At 38.6% G+C, this 18,774-nt stretch overlaps 1 protein-coding gene across 1 annotated transcript; it reads left to right on the top strand.

Annotated features, from left to right (window-relative positions):
- Window positions 1–8,376: 8,376 nt before the first annotated feature.
- On the top strand, window positions 8,377–17,903 carry RAB9B (RAB9B, member RAS oncogene family). Its single transcript, XM_055338868.1, has 3 exons — window positions 8,377–8,512; window positions 13,205–13,264; window positions 14,408–17,903. The coding sequence occupies exon 3, from the start codon at window positions 14,450–14,452 to the stop codon at window positions 15,053–15,055; it is 606 nt and encodes a 201-aa protein (XP_055194843.1). The 5' UTR covers window positions 8,377–8,512; window positions 13,205–13,264; window positions 14,408–14,449; the 3' UTR covers window positions 15,056–17,903.
- The last annotated feature ends 871 nt before the right edge of the window (window positions 17,904–18,774 follow it).

Below are 18,774 nucleotides of genomic sequence, written 5' to 3'. Positions count from 1 at the left end.
TGCCTTTGGCTCAGGTCATGATCACAAGATCCTGGGATTGAGCCCTACATCAGGTTCCCTGCTCAGCAGAGAGTCTGCTTCTTCCTCACTCTCTCTGCCCCTCACCCAGCTTGTGCACACACACTCTCTCTAAAATAAATAAATAAAATCTTTAAAAACATCCCCCAAACTGAGACCATACCATGCATATTTTCAGAACAAAATGAGATGAAACTTGAAGTCAACCACAAGAAGAAATTTGGAAGGACCACAAATACATGGAGGTTAGAGAACATCCTACTATAGAGTGAATGGGTCAACCAGGAAATTAATGAAAAATTTTTAAAGATTTTATTTATTTATTCATGAGAGACACACAGAGAGAGGCAGAGACATAGGCAGAAGGAGAAACAGGCTCCCTGCAGGGAGCCTGACATGGGACTCAATCCTGGGGCCCTAGGATCACACCCTGAACTGAAGGCAGATGCTCAACCACTGAGCCATCCAGGTGTCCCATTAATGAAGAATTTTAGAAATACATGGAAACAAGTGAAAATGAAATACAACAGTTGAAAACCTTTGGGATGCAGCAAAGGCAGTCCTAAAATGGAAGTAGATAGCAATACAAGAAATAAGAAAGGTCTCAAACTTATAACCTAAACTAACACCTAAAGGAGCTAGAAAAAGAACAGGAAATAAACTCTAATTCCAGCAGAAGAAGGGAAATAATAAAGATTACAAAAAAATCAGTGATATAGAAATAAAAAATAAACAGTAGAACATGGGGGATCCCTGGGTGGCGCAGCGGTTTGGCGCCTGCCTTTGGCCCAGGGCGCGATCCTGGAGACCCGGGATCGAATCCCACATTAGGCTCCCGATGCATGGAGCCTGCTTCTCCCTCTGCCTGTGTCTCTGCCTCTCTCTCTCTCTGTGACTATCATAAATAAATAAATAAAAATTAAAAAAAATAAAAAAAATAAACAGTAGAACATAGCAACAAAACTAGGAGCTGGTTATTTGAAAGAATTAATAAGATCAATAAACTCCTAGTCAGACTTAAAAAAGAGAAAGGACCCGAGTAAATAAAATCATGAATGAAAGAAGAGAGATCATAACCAGTACCAAAGAAATACAATCATAAGAGAATATTACAAAAAAATCATGTGGCAACAAATGGGACAATCTGGAAGAAATGAATAAATCCCTAGAAACATATAAACTACCAAAAGTGAAATTGGAAAAAATAGAAAATCTGAACAGACCCATAACCAGCATAGAAATTTAAGCAGTAATAAAAAATCTCCCAACAAACAAGAGTCCAGGGCCAGATGATTTCACAGCAGATTTCTACCAAATACTCAAAAAAGAGTTAATACCAATTCTTCTCAAACTATTCTGAAAAGTAGAAAATAAAGGAAAACTTCCAAAGTCATTCTATGATCAGCATATAATGACCAGCATTACCTTGATCATAAAACCAGACAAAGACTCCACTAAAAAGGAATATTACAGACCAAAAGCCCTGATAAAGATGGATGGAAAAATTCTCAACAAAATATTAGCTAATAGGATCCAATCGTACATTAAAAGGATTATTCACCATGAACAAGTGGAATTTATTCCTGGGGTGCGGGGATGGTTCAATATTTGCAAATCAGTGTGATACACCACATTAATAAAAGAAAGAATAAGAACTATATCATTCTCTTAATAGATACCGAAAAATCATTTGACAAAGTACACCATCCATTCATGATAAAACCCATCAACAAAGTAGAGATAAAGGAACGTACTTCAACATCATAAATACCATATATGAAAGGCCTACAGCCAATATCATTCTCAAATGGGAAAAACTGAGAGCTTTTCCCCTAAGGTCAGGAACAAGACTGGGATGTCCACTCTCACCATTGTTATTTAACACAGTACTGCAAATCTTAGCCTCAGCTTTCAGACAACAAAACAGAAATAAAAGGCATCCAAATTGGCAAGGAAGAAGTGAAAATTTCACTCTTTGCAGACAATATGATACCGTATGTAGAAAATTCTCCTCCAAAATTGCTAGAATACGGAAATTCAGCAAAATTTAAGGATATAAAAACAATGCATGGAAGCCAGTTGCGTTTCTTTTTTTTTTTTAAGATTTTATGTTTTTATTCATTAGAGAAAAAGACAGAGAGAGAGAGAGAGATAGGCAGAAGGAGAATCAGGCTCTCTGTGAGAAGCCTGATTTGGGACTTGATCCTGGAACCTCAGGATCACGCCCTGAGCTGAAGGCAGATGCTCAACCATTTAGCCACCCAGGCATCCCATCAGTTGCATTTCTATATGCTAACAATGAGACTAAAGAAAGAGAATTCAAGGAATCAGTCCCATTCACAATTGCATCAAAAACCATAAGATACCGAGGAATAAGCCTAACCAAAGAGGTAAAGGATCTGTACTATAGAATACTTGTGAAAGAAATTGAGGAAGACGAAAAGAAATGGAAAAACATTCTATGCTCATGGATTGGAAGAACAAATATTGTTAAAATGTCTATGCCACCCAAAGCAATCTACACATTCAAAGCAATCCTTATTAAAATACCAAAAGAATTTTTTAAGGAACTGGAACAAATAATCCTAAAATTTGTATGGAACCAGAAAAGACCCTGGATAGCCAAAATAATGTTGAAAAAGAAAATCAAAGCTGGAGGCATCACAATTCTGGACTTCAAGCTGTATTACAAAGCTGTAATCATCAAGGTAGTATGATACTGGCACAAAAACAAACACACAGATCAATGGAACAGAATAGGAAACCCAGAAATAGACCCTAAATTCTATGGTCAACTAATCTTCAACAAAGCAGGAAAGAAAATCTAATGGAAAAAAAAGTCTCTTCAACCAATGATGTTGGTAAAGTTGGAAAGCCAAATGCAAAAGAATCATACTGGACCACTTTGTTACACAATAGACAAACTCAAAATAGATGAAAGACCTAAATATGACACAGGAATCCACTCAAACCTTAGAGGAGAACACAGTCAGAAACCTCTTGGCCTTGGCTGCAGCAATTTCTTGATAGACGTGTCTAGGCAAGGGAAACAAAAGCAAAAATGAACTATTAGAACCTCATCAAGAGAGAAAGCTTTTGCACAACAAAGGAAACGGTCAACAAAACTAAAAGGCAACCTACAGAATGGGAGAAGCCATTTGCAAATGACTAATCAGATAAAGGGTTAGTATCCAAAATCCATAAAGAACCTACCAAACCTAACACCACAAAACCAAAACATCCATTAAAGAAATGGGAATAAAGCATGAATAGACATTTCTCCAAAGAAGTCATATGAATGGCTAAGAGACACATGAAAAAATGCTCAACATCACTCAGCATCAGGGAAATACAAATCAAAACCAAAATAAGAGGGGCTCCTGGGTGGTTCAGTCAATTGAGTGTCTGCCTTTGAATCTGGTCATGATCCCAGGGTTCTCAAATCAAGCCCAGCATTGGGCTCACTGCTCAGTGAGGAGTCTGTTTCTCCCAGAGTCTGCCTCTCACCCTGGCTTGTGCTTTCTCTCTATCTCTCAAATGAATAAATAAAATCTTTAAAAACACACACACAAAATGAGCTACCACCCCACACCAGTCAGAATGGCTACAATTAATGTCTCAGGAAACAACAGATGTTGGTAAAGATGTAGACAAAGGGAAACCACTGTTGGTGGGAATGCAAACTGGTAGGTATAGCCACTCTTGAAAACAGTATGGAGGTTCCTCAAAAAGTTACAAATAGAACTACCTTGAGATCCAGTAACTGGGGATCCCTGGGTGGCTCAGTGGTTTAGCGCCTGCCTTCAGCCCAGGGCGTTATCCTGGAGTCCCGGGATCGAGTCCCACGTCGGGCTCCCTGCATGGAGCCTGCTTCTCCCTCTGCCTTTATCTCTGCCTCTCTCTCTCTCTCTCTCTCTCTCTCTCTCTCTCTGTCTGTCTCTCATGAATGAATAAATAAAAATCTTTAAAAAGAGAGAGAGATCCAGCAATTACACTACTAGGTATTTATCCAAAGGACACAAAAATAGTGATTTAAAGGGGTACATGCACCCTAATGTTTATAGCAGCAATGCCCACAATACCCAAACTATAGAAAGAGCCCAGATGTCCATCAACAGATGAATGGATGAACAAGAGGTGGTGTGTGTGTGTGTGTGTGTGTGTGTGTGTGTGTGTACACATACAAACTATAAGAGACTCTTAACTCTAGGGAACAAACTGAGGTTCCTGGAGGGGAGGGGAGTTGGAGGATGGGGTAATTAAGGGTGATGGGCATTAAGGATGGCACTTGATGTAATAATGAGCACTGGTTGTTATGTGCAAACTGATGAATCACTAAATTCTACCTCAAACTAATAATACATCATGTTAACTGAATTGAATTTAAATTTTAAAGAAGATCAATTATTAGATCAAAAGATGCTCTCAATGGTCTTATCACTTGGGAATTTATATGGAATTTAGGAGCTCTGTGCCAGACACTGGAGACAGAGACCAATACATTATTTTCTGTTATCTCACAATTCCTTAACTTCTTTGATATCTGATATGACAAGATATTCCAGGTTCATCCTGGACACTTCTTGCCATAGAACTAGAATCAGCCATTTCTCTAAGAAATTTTGGTCCCTCTCATCAGAGAATGTATTTAGAATCTCAGTCTGGGTACTAGAAGTGCTCTTTGACACCAAGTTTTTCATTGTTTCTAAGTGGTTTTTAGTAAACAGGGCTTGAAAATACATGTTTTTTAAAAAGAAAACTGAATTCATACTGAGGCTTTCAATAATTGAATAGTCTTCAGAGATTTTCCCTTCAGGCTATGGAAAAACTTGCAAAGTATCCCTTTTCCACTCAGGCAAGTAATAAAAAAATATTGTCACTAGTGATGTACTATATGTTGGCTAATTGAATTTAAATAAAAAATATCATGTCACCAGAACCAGTGGCTTGCTTTAGACAATGGTTGGTAAATATTGGCAAATTTTACTGTCCAATTTCCTTTTTACATACCTATGGCTACTATATTTTCTGAATAAAACATCAAATGGTGCCATAAGTATTACTGTAGATATGGGGACAAAAGAACAAAATATTCAAAATCAGAACTATCTGGAAAATATGAAAAGTATAGTTGCCATATAAATACTCTAGGCCAAGGATGACAAACACATTGCTTCATCCATGGTAATCATTACTAACTAATCTGTCTTTCCTACTGAGCTGGATTCACCTTATTGATTATTAGAATCCTTCACAGCACAATTCTCCAAAAAGCCACTACAAACCAATTTGAGTGGCCAAGCAAGATGACATATATTACCATCCATGTTTAAGGCAAACTGATGACCTTTTATCACATTATAACACTGTAAAATTGCTTAAGACAGCAGTTGCCAAATTGGGTTCTGAAGTGTACTAGTCCTGTTACCAGGTGTTCCATAAATAAAAGGAATCTGTGATCACAAATATTTGGGAAATGTTTTCTTTAATGCAAAATTCCAAGAGTCTTTAATGTTCTAATATGCATTGTAATTCTTTGGGAAGGGAAAAATATACACTGTTTATTAATTTGTTTGAACTGTTCATGGAACTCTTGCTTGTATGCATCTTGTGAACGCTGAATCAAGCTTTTCTTTTATATTGATTACATTCCAGTTATGTCTTCTTTAAACCCAGGTCAATGTATTTAAAATTGAATCAGGATTGTGGACTTTCAGAGATAATAAATTCCATACATTGAATGCTGATTTTTGCATGTGTGTGTCACTCTACAAAAGTAAGCTTTTCTCCAGTATATAAAGGCAATTATGGTTTAGGTTACTATCTAACCAAAATACGACCATAATATGATTCTATTTTTGGTAGAAAAGTGTGTGTGTGTGTGTAATTGTGTCACAAAGATGGACTAAATTATTTCATTATGCATGGAAGCATTCATTATTCATGGAGGACATGGTTTGAGAGACTTCACTGGTGGATCATTTGGAATACTCTAGTTGAGAGTCACAAAACCTACAGCAATTATTTGAAACTTTGAGCTGTCCATTTGGTGCTATCTCCTCGTTAACTAATAGTAGTCACATTGTTTCTGTTCCCATAAATGGTAATTGCTTTTCAAATGGCTTCTAAAGATTCTTTTAGTGCAGAATTTGCAGTTAGGAATCTTTGGGCTGACAGGATTTCGCTTACCCCTAAGGGTTCCCACATTTTGCAAATATGTAATGCTTTCAGCAGTATGAGCTTCTGGCTACAGAATTGGGTGTCCAAGCCTAAAAATTAAAAGTTCCTTAAATCTTGCACTTAGGTTTGGAGGATTCTCAAAGATTATTAAACTTTGGAAAATAGCATCTATGAGAAAAGGACGAAAGAGTCTAGATTCGCTTAAGGATGAGAGACTCTGATATGAAGAATTGTTATTTTGAGCAGTTTACAAAATTATTTATTTATTTAATTTTTATTTATTTATGATAGTCACACACACAGAGAGAGAGAGAGGCAGAGACACAGGCAGAGGGAGAAGCAGGCTCCATGCACCGGGAGCCTGACGTGGGATTCGATTCCGGGTCTCCAGGATCGCGCCCTGAGCCAAAGGCAGGCGCCAAACCGCTGCGCCACCCAGGGATCCCTACAAAATTACTTATTGAAGTGCAGAAAGACAACATTGAGGCATCAACGTACTTGTTTTTTTCTTATTATTTTTAAATTTCTGTGTTGGAGTATTTTTTGTTTCTTATTTAAATTCAATTTCCCAACATAAAGTATAACACCCAGTGCTCACCACGTAATGTGCCCTCCTTAATGCCTGTCATCCTGTCAGAGTATTTTAATGTGTATGTATTATAATGTATACATAATGTAATAAAGTATATATACACAGTGGAAAATGTATATTACTTATAAATACATATACATATATAGAGACCTATGATCAAAAGTTTTCTTTTATTACAGATAAGAATATGTGAGTAAAAAACTGATTTGGAGGATTAAGTACATCTCTTTATCAGAAGTGTGTTTTAGGGTGTTTTTGTGGACGGCAAGACTGGTTTAAGTTAGAAGCACAAGGAATTCAATTAGATCCATTAATCTTATTTTAAAATAACAATAATTGATGATATAACATTCATTCATATTAAATATTTTCCGAGCATGTCCTATGTAATAAAGATTGACCTAGGCTTTGAGGATATGATAATAAATCTAAACCATTACAATCCTTGACTTTCTGGTAAAACATAGTTTAGTGGAGGAAGGCAGTTGTCAGTTAAATAATCATACATTTAAATAACTATTCCTAAATGGATACATATTATGAAGAAAAATACAGCAGGCTGGCTACAGGAGACCACCAGAACGTAAATCAGAGCACTTTTTCTATTCTGGGGTTATTGAGAAAGGTTACCTTGAGGAAATGATAGTTAACCTGGGGCCTATGAGATTTGATTGAATGGCTGACTTGTAAAGAGACAGTGGTCTAGATGGAGGGAGAGCATATGTGACAGCCCTGAGGGGGCACACGATGAGTGAGGGGTAGCACACAGGCACAGATTCTCATACATCAGGGAAGCTTCGGAGATGAATCTGCCTGACAGAGAGTTGGAGTGCAGGCTAAATGACCCCAGGAACTCCATCCTCTTTTGGTTTCAGGGGGAAAAAAATCACAAACTAGTTGGAGGAATCAGAGGGCCAAAGGAAACAAGAAGGGATGGACTGGGTGGCTAAGCACATTTTGAACACTGCGTTCTACCCCAGCAACATTTCCGGAGTCCTCAGGTAATACTCTCTGTGTGGCTGTCTAGAAAGGTAGCTGTTAAAGGATAAAGGGCAGTTTGTCTTCCAGGCCTGAGCTATCAATGTGAACCTTTTTGTTTGGATTGCCTAGAGAATTTCATGAGCAGTGCCCAGCTAGAGGGCCTAGTAATGCGCTGTGATCATGTATTTCCCTGAGTTATTTGAAACCAGAGGGTGTATGTGCTATCTTCTACAAAAGTAGAGGGTTTGGAGGAAAGGTAAATGAGGTAGGTTGAAGGGTTATTGCAGAAAATGGGGCGAGGCCCCCCAGGCAGCAGAGGAGCGAAGTGGGAGAGCAATATCTGACGGTCCATTGTCATTGTTCCTACTAATCGGAGAAGAGAGGAGAGGACAAGAGAGGCCAGGGTTGGACCCTGAGCATGAAAGAAAAGCGAGCGAGCCAGGGAGCGCTCTTTACAAGCGAGGGCGGGAGGCGCGCCGGGTCTCTAGCTCCAAGAAAGGGGCACAAGGAGGCGGCGCGGGCCCCGCCCCCTCCCTTGGCGGGCGCGGGCGCGAGACGCTGCGCGGCGGCCCTGGCGGGCGCGAGCGGCAGCTGTCAGGCCACCGACGTCTGAGCTGCTCTTGCTGCCCCACCGAGGACGAGGAGGCAGCAGGAGCGGTGACCGTGTCACTGAGGAGCCGGACTGCCGGCACGCAGAGCTGACCTGCCTGGCCCCCTCCCATCGCTCTCCCATTGTATTGGGTAAGGTACCGGTGCGTGGGCAGGGAGAGGGGCTCGCTGCCAGTGGACGCGGGAGGCCGGGAGGTGGGGGGCCTGTGGGAAGACGGAGAAAGGGAGGTCTCGGTGATCCCCCGGGGTCCTTGCACCTTGGGAAAGAGGCCTAGGCACTGCAGAGGTCCGAGTTGGGGAAGGAAGGTGACGATAGAGGGGGGCGTTGCTGAGTAATTCGGAGCTGCTGCCAAAGCCCCGCAGATGGACGCAGGGCTCCGTTGGGAACGGGTGTGGCTCAGTGCGCATGCGCCACAGCCGCTAGTTCTGAGAGATGGGGGTGAGGTGAGCCCACCTTGGTGGATGGTAGTAGGAATTGTGCTTAACATCTCACTTTCCAGATCCTCAATGCTAACAGTGACCCTGTCATAGAGATGACAGCATTCCCGGTCTCCTAAGGAAGCTTCTTTCCCCTGTACTCCGCTCACTTAATGTCACTCAAACCTCACCTACCTGGCAGCCTACTTGGGAAGAAGTGGCCTGGGAACAGTGCCAAATTGCTATCTAGTGTGTCTTCGGGCTCATAGCCCTAGAACTGTTGTGAGGAGTGAAAGGTTAGAGATGAAATTCCACATTGAACACTTCTGGTTGCATATAGGATATAAATATAGTCATAAATGTGGGAACAGTGTTTCAGTGGCATGACAGCTGTGGCATTTAGACTCAGAGCAGGAATGTAGCGGATAACTTGTTTGCTCTGCACAATGAATCCAGTGCGTCAGTGGGCTTCCCCGCTACAGAACCCCCCCTCCCCCATAAGCATCAGGTTGTACTGGAAACAACCTACACCATTTAAGATAGAGGGTCTCAAAGACACAATAATTTCTTATTTGCACTGATTTTTACATAAGTTAAAGCAAGCCCTGCCCTGTTCCCCAGCGCAGTATTTTCCAAATACTGTGCCAGGAATCAATCAATCAATACTGTGAGTTGAGTGGCCCAACCAGTATCACGAAGATTGGCTTTCCCTACAGCTTCAACCATGGCTCCTCCTCTGTGCAGATTGCTATCAGGGGCACTCTCACTGCCTAGCTCTCCCCTGCTGCTTCTCCCCCACCCCCAGCCCTGCAGTACCACATCCCTCTTAACACTTGCTCCCAAACAAACTGCACTATGGATTTGAGCATCATTTCACCCATGGCAACTGAACTGATGTTGCCAGTTTGGTTTTTTGTTCATCTTCTTTACATCATCACACTAAAATGTACTGTTTTCAAAGGTTTAACCTCTTTCTTGTCATTGTACTGCTTCCTTCCACACCCCCACACACACACTCCTAAACCTCCCCAACTAAATACAATAATTTTAATAAACAGTGTGGGTGCGGGCACAGCAGATTCAAAAGTTTTCAAGTGTGCTAAAGAACAAAGAAAACTAGGGAGTATCAGTCATGTGAATTTCTAATTTACCTTATTGTCTGAGACTTAGACTCTAAATGGGGAAAAAAGTGAATATACTATTCTTAGAAAATTCTTGCTAAAAAAAAAAAAGAAAATTCTTGCTAATTGTGGGAAGTTGGTTAGAAAGGAGAATTGCACCTCTAGGATATTTGAGTTGTTTAAAGACAGATCTTTCTTGGAATAGGACCAAAATCAGATTAAACATTTTAGTCAAAATCCTAAGCTCATAGAGGACCCATATAGGATGCATAAGGGATTTGACTTTCCTGTTACATGTACTTAGGGTTATCAAAGTATTCTATTGCCTACTTAATGCTATCTCCTTTTAAGGTTTGACTTTAACTTGGCATATTCTGGGGAAGGAAAAAAATTGGTTTGCTTTTATACTATGCTAGTCCTTTTTGAGTATGTACTAAAGGAATCACACTTATTTTCAAAGGATGGTGATGATAAGGATGATAAGGATGCCAGCATCTGCTGAAAACATAATGTAGAGATAATTATACTGCTCTTATATTTGGTGGGGACAGAGAAATTTATATATTTATCTTAAAATGTAGGGGGAGGGGAACTAGAGTATTTCCATCGACTTTCAACAGGTGAAATTCCTGTTAAGTCTCATCTAGAAAGTGACCCAGATAAGTCCATAACTTCTGCTCTTTAGTCACAAATAAATAATAGTATTTGAACATCTTACAGAACTGCAGATATCTTGTACCTTGACATCATTTCGGAGGCACTGGTTCTGAGCACCGACCTAAACAGTTAATTAATTAGCAAATATTATTGATTATCCATATGAAGGACCCTGGTGCTTGCTGCATGCTGGAGAGACTTCAAAGACAGATACAAACAAGAGTCTTACCATCCAGGAATTTGAAATTTGGTTGTATAGGAAAGATATACTTAGAAAAAAAGGTTGTTTGACAAAATAAGGCAGTATAATGATACCATTTCAACTGCAAATCATGAGATCTGAACCTTACATGTTACTTCATGAATTCCTTGAGGGTAAGACCTTGCCTTAAAAATGTATGCATTTCCAGTAATGTCTACACCCAATGGGTGCTCAAGTGATGACGTTTTCCAAAGTAGATAGGGAGAAACCAGAGGCAGGGAGAGAAGAGCCAGGACGTTTTCACAATAGATGCAAGGAGATGTGGGCCAAAATGAGGATGGTAGCAGAGGACTGGAAAAGAATATTCCAAGGAAAACTCCACAGGATTTAGTGACTGAAGACAAGAAGACATGTCTAAATTGTATTCAATTCTACCTTCAGGAAAGAAATGGGAGTTGGAGACAGTGGATGAGAGCGGGTTACTTTTTAGTAAGGACACAGCACACAATCGGAACTCAAATGTTTTCTCAAGCATCAGTGGCAGGATTGGACAGGAAGACCCTTAAGGTCCCTCCAATGCTGAGATTCTGTGGTATATGCAGATACTCAAAATTGTTGGGGAACAAGGCCTTCTCAGATATTGAAGAAAGAGAATAGGGAGAATTGTATCTTCCTACTGGCAGGCCTTTTCTGAGAAGGGTTAATACTGAGTCACAAGGCCCCCAACGGTGAATGTAAGGAGGTGGAGGAGCAAGAAGAACAAAAATCTCAAACCAAAAATTTCAATAAATGCTTCCAAATCTTTGCAAACTTCATAAGTTATTTGTTTTTCCTCAAATCCTGTGAGTTAAATAGGGCAGGGATTACAAATCCATATTTATATAGGAAGATATTGAAACACAGCAAGATTAAATAACCTGCTCAAGTCCATAAAATAAATGAATGGCATAGTAGTGATGAAGACTTTTGTCTCCTGACTGCTGCCAATCCAGTGCACTTGACACGGAGCCACATTGCTTTTCCTCCCTTTTCCCTGGTATAGAGCTTATGTACCCAGAAGTTATTTGTGCAAATGACCAGATAGGGAATGCACAAGCAACTGCAGTGTTATCTGACATAGTTATTAATACTTCATAATTATTCCTGGAGTTGAGTATTTGGTTTCCACATTCACTCAGTCCTTGACCCATCATTTGAGTTTATCCACAGCCAGGAAAGTAGAGTTACTGAGATGTTTAATGATGTGAACACCTGTTTGCTAGGAACTTGAGGAAGCTCATTTGTCATGGACCCTTAATACTATTAGTACTGTTACCCATGTTTGTACTTCCTCTGTTCCTTTTTTTTCCCTCTGTTCCTTTTTAAAGTGAACATTCTGTAACATTGTCCTACAGACCAGTATAAAAAGTAAAGAAGTGTGCTAAGACTTGTATATTTCCATTTAAAGAAATGCTTGTTACTTGAGCTACTTCCAAAGACAACAATTTGAGAGCAGGAAAAAAGAGGACAAAAATCAGAAATGGTAGAAAACTTGAAAAATATCTAGAGTAGATATAGGCCAAGGAGGAGGATAAAGCCTATCAATTTAGAAGACATTATTTAAATTCATAATTACCAATTTAGATTTCTAATGAGTTCCTTATTATATGCTTTATCTATATTTGAAAAAAATAACATGAGATTATTAGGCAATAGAGATTTCTTACAATCTTTATTCCTCAGTAAGAAAGAATACTCAACAAATCTAAGAACTGTTTTCTCTTTAAACCAGCACTCTCGATGCTGCTTAAATAACACTCTTGCCATAATTAACTATAATGTTAAGTGAAGTTGTTTGAATTTAATAAAGCCAGCTAAATACTAAAACCTGTGTTCAAGACAGATGATCAAAATTAATGAATAAAATAATTAGCCAAGAGAATATATTGTAAACAGGGAATCTCCAAACATGATTTCTTCTCTAATCTTGTGGAATCAATTGCAGAGACAACCTCGAGGCAGATTGGTGAATGCATCAACTTTTTTGGAGATAGGAACATCAGTAAACATAAAGGGAAGGAGTTTTATCTCTGACTTAGGATTTCAACATGTCTTAGACTCCTCTGTGCTCTTTCCTGAATATTGTCTATTGTGAATATCGTCTACTTCCTTTGATTTACCTTTACTTTGAATGGAGAGACATACAAAACTTTAAAAATTATATGAGTATACTCATTAGGACAAGTTAAGTTTTTTTGCAATAATATTATTTTGTCCATGTTAAGCATTTATAGCATTTTGAACTCTTAAGTATATTTGTGAAAAGCATCCTCCATAGGTAAGTTGAGGTGGGTCTGTTTCTTTCCTGACTTGAGTATATTTACATAAAGACTTAACTTTATTTTATTATAGATTTTTAAAAATAACATTTCCCAATCCATTTTCTAGAACCCTAAAAAGAATAAAACAACAAGGAAAAGACTAAAATTGTGGCAAAGACCCAACTGGGTAGGTATATATTTTATTTTTTTCATTTGACATCTTAAAAAGGAATATTTAGAAAAATATATAATTATTACACATGCACCAATATAATACTAAGGACTAATGAAGCTTCTGAAAATTACATTTCAAATGCGTTTGCCTACAGAAGCTCTTTTGTATGTGCTCTTGTGATTAGTAACTGCTTTTCATCTCTTTGGGTCTCTTGCATAAATAACACCCAATTAACATCATCACTGTTTTGTTCCCAAATGACTCTAGTGTGAAAGTACCTAACAAAATCTAGTACAGATTAGTTGTTCAGTAAACATTTGATCTTTTTATTTTAAGATGCATTCTAGATATTACATATACAGAAATGTTGTGGAGGTAACAGGAAGGGAACTGCATAATTATTAGCACTTTAAAGTTTACAGTATATTTTCATTGGTGCTATTATGGAATTAAGAACCTAAATCTAAATATTAATAAGCCATTCAAGATTTTCTTCCTAAATGATAGCTGTTATAATGATACCAGTCAATAATCATCAACTTACATGAAGAAAAGATTATGAAAGATCCTTTATTTGTGAGGGTATCTGTATGAATGCAAGTATAATGAGGCAAATGCCCAAAGAAACTTGACCTTTATCTTTCTTCCAAGTTCTGGGGTCCAGTCTAATTGTAGCCCCCAAACTCTACTGATGAAATTAAAATTTTAGCTTATACAACTTTCTCTCCTCAATAATTCTTGGGTCCATCATGAACAGACTTCAAATTCCAAATCAGTTTTGTACTATTTGCCTCTTGTTTGGAACTGTCAAATTGGAAACTAATAATATGGTTGTACATTTGAGTGGTATTCCTTTTCTAGACTCTCTCCCCTAGAATAGGGTCAGAACTAACCAAATTATAACACCATCTGCTAGTCCATTTACCAATGGCATTCAGCCATTTTCCTGGCACAGGCAAAAGACCTCAGAAAACCAAGACCTAGTTTCCTTTGTATGCAAAGGGATTTTATTCCTTCTGCTGTACTATATAATTAATGAGCATGAATCAAGAGAAGTTAAACTAGTAGGCCATATAATTCAGAGAAATTTACTATGAAGTTAATTTCAGTTTCAAGTTTAACTGTTTTCCCTCCTACTTTTTCTTTTATTTTCAGGTTCTCTAGGTTATAAACTCCTTCCCATCTGGTGCTGCAACAATGAGTGGGAAATCCTTGCTCTTAAAGGTTATTCTCCTGGGTGATGGTGGAGTTGGGAAAAGCTCACTTATGAACCGTTATGTAACCAACAAATTTGACTCCCAGGCTTTTCACACCATAGGGGTAGAGTTCTTAAATCGAGATCTGGAGGTAGATGGACGTTTTGTAACTCTCCAGATCTGGGATACTGCAGGGCAGGAGCGTTTCAAGAGCCTTAGGACACCCTTCTACAGGGGAGCAGACTGCTGCCTCTTGACCTTCAGCGTGGATGACCGGCAGAGCTTTGAGAACCTTGGTAACTGGCAGAAAGAATTCATCTACTATGCAGATGTGAAAGACCCTGAGCACTTCCCCTTTGTAGTTCTGGGTAACAAGGTAGACAAAGAGGACAGGCAAGTGACAACTGAGGAGGCACAAGCCTGGTGCATGGAGAATGGGGATTACCCTTATCTAGAAACAAGTGCCAAAGATGATACCAATGTGACAGTGGCCTTTGAAGAAGCTGTCAGGCAGGTGTTGGCTGTAGAGGAACAGCTGGAACATTGCATGTTAGGTCACACTATTGACTTGAATAGTGGTTCCAAAGCAGGATCCTCATGCTGTTAAAAGTAGGAAGCCTTTTAAAAAGTGGGCCCCAAATTGTTCAGTCAATAGTGTCAGAATAACTGTGCCCCTCTAAGGGTGCACATATACAAACAAGAGGGTAAGATAGAAGGTTGTGATCATGTATCAGAGCCTTTCAAATTAAGGTTATAGAGTGATTAAAAAAAAAAAGCTTTATCAAGCCAAGTGTATTTTGTGTGATTTCTGCTGTTTCCTTCTTGTGTGTATCAGGACATTTCAGAAAGCTTTAGTCCTGAGAGATTTAAATATTTTCAAATAACAGTTTAAACTTAGAACCCAGCAGCATGAAGGAGTTAAAGAGCTACAGCTATCTCTTAAAGTGTTCCATTAGTCAACTAACAAATGTCACCATGGACTCTTGGCAAGCAGTTTCTGACATTTCTGCCAAAGGAAAAAAATAAGACTGAGCTGTATTACAATTTAAAAAACAATGCAAACAAGGATTCCTAAGCTTCAATTATAAAAAGGTTGTGATAATTAGGTATACAAGAGTTTAATGGTGTACACTACCTTGTTTGAATCTTTATATATGGTTTGTTCCCATTTGAGCTTTTCAAAAAATATCTCAATAAGAGATACACTGATGACACTGGAAATTGATTATACTCTTTGTTTTTGAAGTTACAGGGTACTAGTGACTAGATTATGCTTAAATATGCCAACCACCCTTGCAAATAGATGGTTGGTCTGCTTTTACTTTGTAAGTCCACTTTTGCTGCATAGGGATGTTGCTTCTCTGACAACCACTTATCAATTTAGCGATGCTGCTTCATATATGGTTTTGGATGCAGTGCTCTCTGCTCATAATTTTGATGGTCCTTTGGTCCACCATGCTCTGCTCTCAGAGGAAACTTCAGGAAAGATTTGGGGATAATGAGCTTTTCTCTCAAGGTTCCTTCATTCAAATATTTCTTATAGAAGGAACTAATATCTTGAATGTTGCACTGTTATGTTCAGCTGGCCAAACTAGGACATTGAAAGTAACATGAGAGCAGACTTTAACCCAGTGGTAGAATGAGTTTCTCATAGAGTTGCCCAACAGTGGAATGGACTGCCTTAATAATGAACTCTCTTCCAATGAAAATATTCAAGAAGATACTAAGTGACCATCTGTTAAAACACCATAAGAAGAATTTCTGTACTGGCTAGATACTTGGTTTAAAATCCCTTTCAGGTCTAAGTTCTATGTATCTGGAAGGTAAAAACTATGTTTCAGTGCCATGTTATCAGTAGATGTTTCTTAAGACAACAGCTAAGATTTTGGAGATGGACTTTTAAAATTCTCAAACTATTTTGGGATCAGCATTTAACAGCAACTACACAGCTCTTTCTTTTGCGCCATGGCAGGATAAATTCTTGGGCTCTGAGTAGTCATTATGTGCCCTGATATAAATATCCTAAAAGGACCATATTAAAAAACAAAAAATGGTTTGCCAAATTTTGATTACCATGACTGCTAGCTATATACTGTATTGCAAATATGCAGTCTAGTTCTTGTTGGTTGATCTGTTTGTCCTGCAAAGCTTTTAGCCTGTACTTTTTAAACATCTATGATATAAAATAGTGACCCAAGGTAGTGAGGGACAGTTAGAAATGGCCCCCCAAAAGAGATGTAGGCCAGGGAGGAAGCAGGAGCTTTCACAGGAATATAGCCTAGAACTCTCCGTTGTAGCCACATATGGAATCAGCCTTACACATGGGACCTTATGTGCTTTAAGAGCTCTGGGACTTTTTGGCTACAAAGACAAGTGGAAGAAAGTATCTCAATCCAGTCATACTCAATATTTCCCATTTAAATATAGTCCTGACCCCATTGTCAAAGTAATTTTGATGCCAGAAGTCTAAGCCAGAACTGGGACCCCACAGCTCTTAAGTATTGGTCCCTATCCTGCCTATGCCTATAGCCAGCCACACTGGTTTCCAAGTTCTATGATTGTTTTGCTACAATCATGTTAGGGTGAAAATCTGTACATCAGAACTGTTAAATGCTAATTGTTTTTAAGTGCATGAGACCTGGGGCCTTCTCTTTCTACTTGCACTCTGCTTATAATAGTTTCTATTTGTAGATCTCAGGCTTACATAAAGACCTCCATCCACTTACAAAAGTACTTGTCACTGTTAAGATGACATGTGGTCATTTAAGTAAAAAAATTACATGGGTATCCTATTCATAGACCTCCTGTCTGACCAAGGCAAGTGTTAATTTTATTGACAGATCATCTGAAACCCCTTTCCTCTTAGCCATAACCATTTTTTTCTGCCAAATCACTACACAATATCTCAATGAAAGCAGTAAACATTAAGTGACAAAACCAGTGGCATTTTGGTGAGTAACACTCAGTGGGATGCTGACATATAGTTTGGGTAAGATTATAAAACACCAAAGGCTGAAATCTATGAGTACCAGGAACTGTGCATATAGACTTAGAAATTGTAAACACTAGAAGGTGGAGTGCAATATTTTCAGTAAGTTTTTTTAATGAACACTGGAGTTTTTGAATAAGATATTTCTAATTGGAGTTATACTGTTTTACAATACTCCATTAAAACCTCATGCAGAATATTAGTTTATTGTCATGCATTGGACTAACATTCAGGGGGCCTCAGATTCCATATGTCTTCAGTGGATTGGTGAATTTCAGGTTAATTTGTGCCTGCCTCAGCCATCTCTCCTTTACCTTGAGGTATTCCATGATCCTCTCGTTGCAGGTGCTGCTAAAAACTCAAAATTATGTATCAAATATTTCGTTTTAACTGTAAAAAAATGTCATCTGTGTTAAAGTGAATAAATAGTGCATTTTGAATAATCAGGATACAATATTTGTGCTGCTTTTCTCCCTTTCTCTTTTTGAGCAACTGTGGGCACGACAGACAGTACTTAACAATCAAATTATCCTGAGACTGCACTTCATGTGGCCTCTGGATGATGTTTTCACTGTGGTACCCCAAGCAGCCACAATCTAATGATCAGAGAGATAGGTTCTAATGATTGGGAAACAAACTCAAGAGATTAATGTGGGGAGGTTCCTTTTATTTTATGCCACTTTTTAATGCATGAAGAACATTGAGACTGGAAATTGGATCTTGACTCTCCACTTTCCTTCTTCGTTATAATTTAAAACAAATGTTAAACCATCACAAAACATAAACAGAATGTACATAATCCTTTGATCTTCTTGACTGGTAGACTGTCCAGATCTTAGGAAAACACGAAAATACAGGTGAAAGAGATCAGAAAATAAAGTATGGTTTTGTGAAATAACTGTTCTCTTGCTTCTTACATATTGGACTTTAAAGATACTTGCATTAGCACCAAATGTCTTAAATATCCATAGTGATGACTTTTAAATTATGGACACTTGTCTCTCTGCAGCACATAGATTCATTACATTGGTTCCATCCGTCACAGATTTAGACTTCTCTCATTCCTCTACTTTTGCCTATTGGGACTCTGGGCAATTGAAATCACGGGGGCAGGGGCGGGGGGGGCAGATTTCTTTTCTTTTTTTCTTCTTTTTTCTTTTGCCACATATACTGTTTCCATCTCTGAGGATAATTATTTAACAAATTATCAGACCATGCTTCAAATACAGCACCTGAAATCCTTTTGATTAGGCTATAAAGAATGATGCAGCTTTTAGGCTATAGAAGATCAGAGATTTATAAGCCTCATAAAAAGGATTTGGTTATCCAAAACTGAT

The sequence above is a fragment of the Nyctereutes procyonoides genome, unplaced genomic scaffold, assembly GCF_905146905.1.
Source record: "Nyctereutes procyonoides isolate TBG_1078 unplaced genomic scaffold, NYPRO_anot_genome, whole genome shotgun sequence".
NCBI classification, from domain to species: Eukaryota; Metazoa; Chordata; class Mammalia; order Carnivora; family Canidae; genus Nyctereutes; species Nyctereutes procyonoides.
This window is presented reverse-complemented; position numbering and strand designations above follow the sequence as displayed.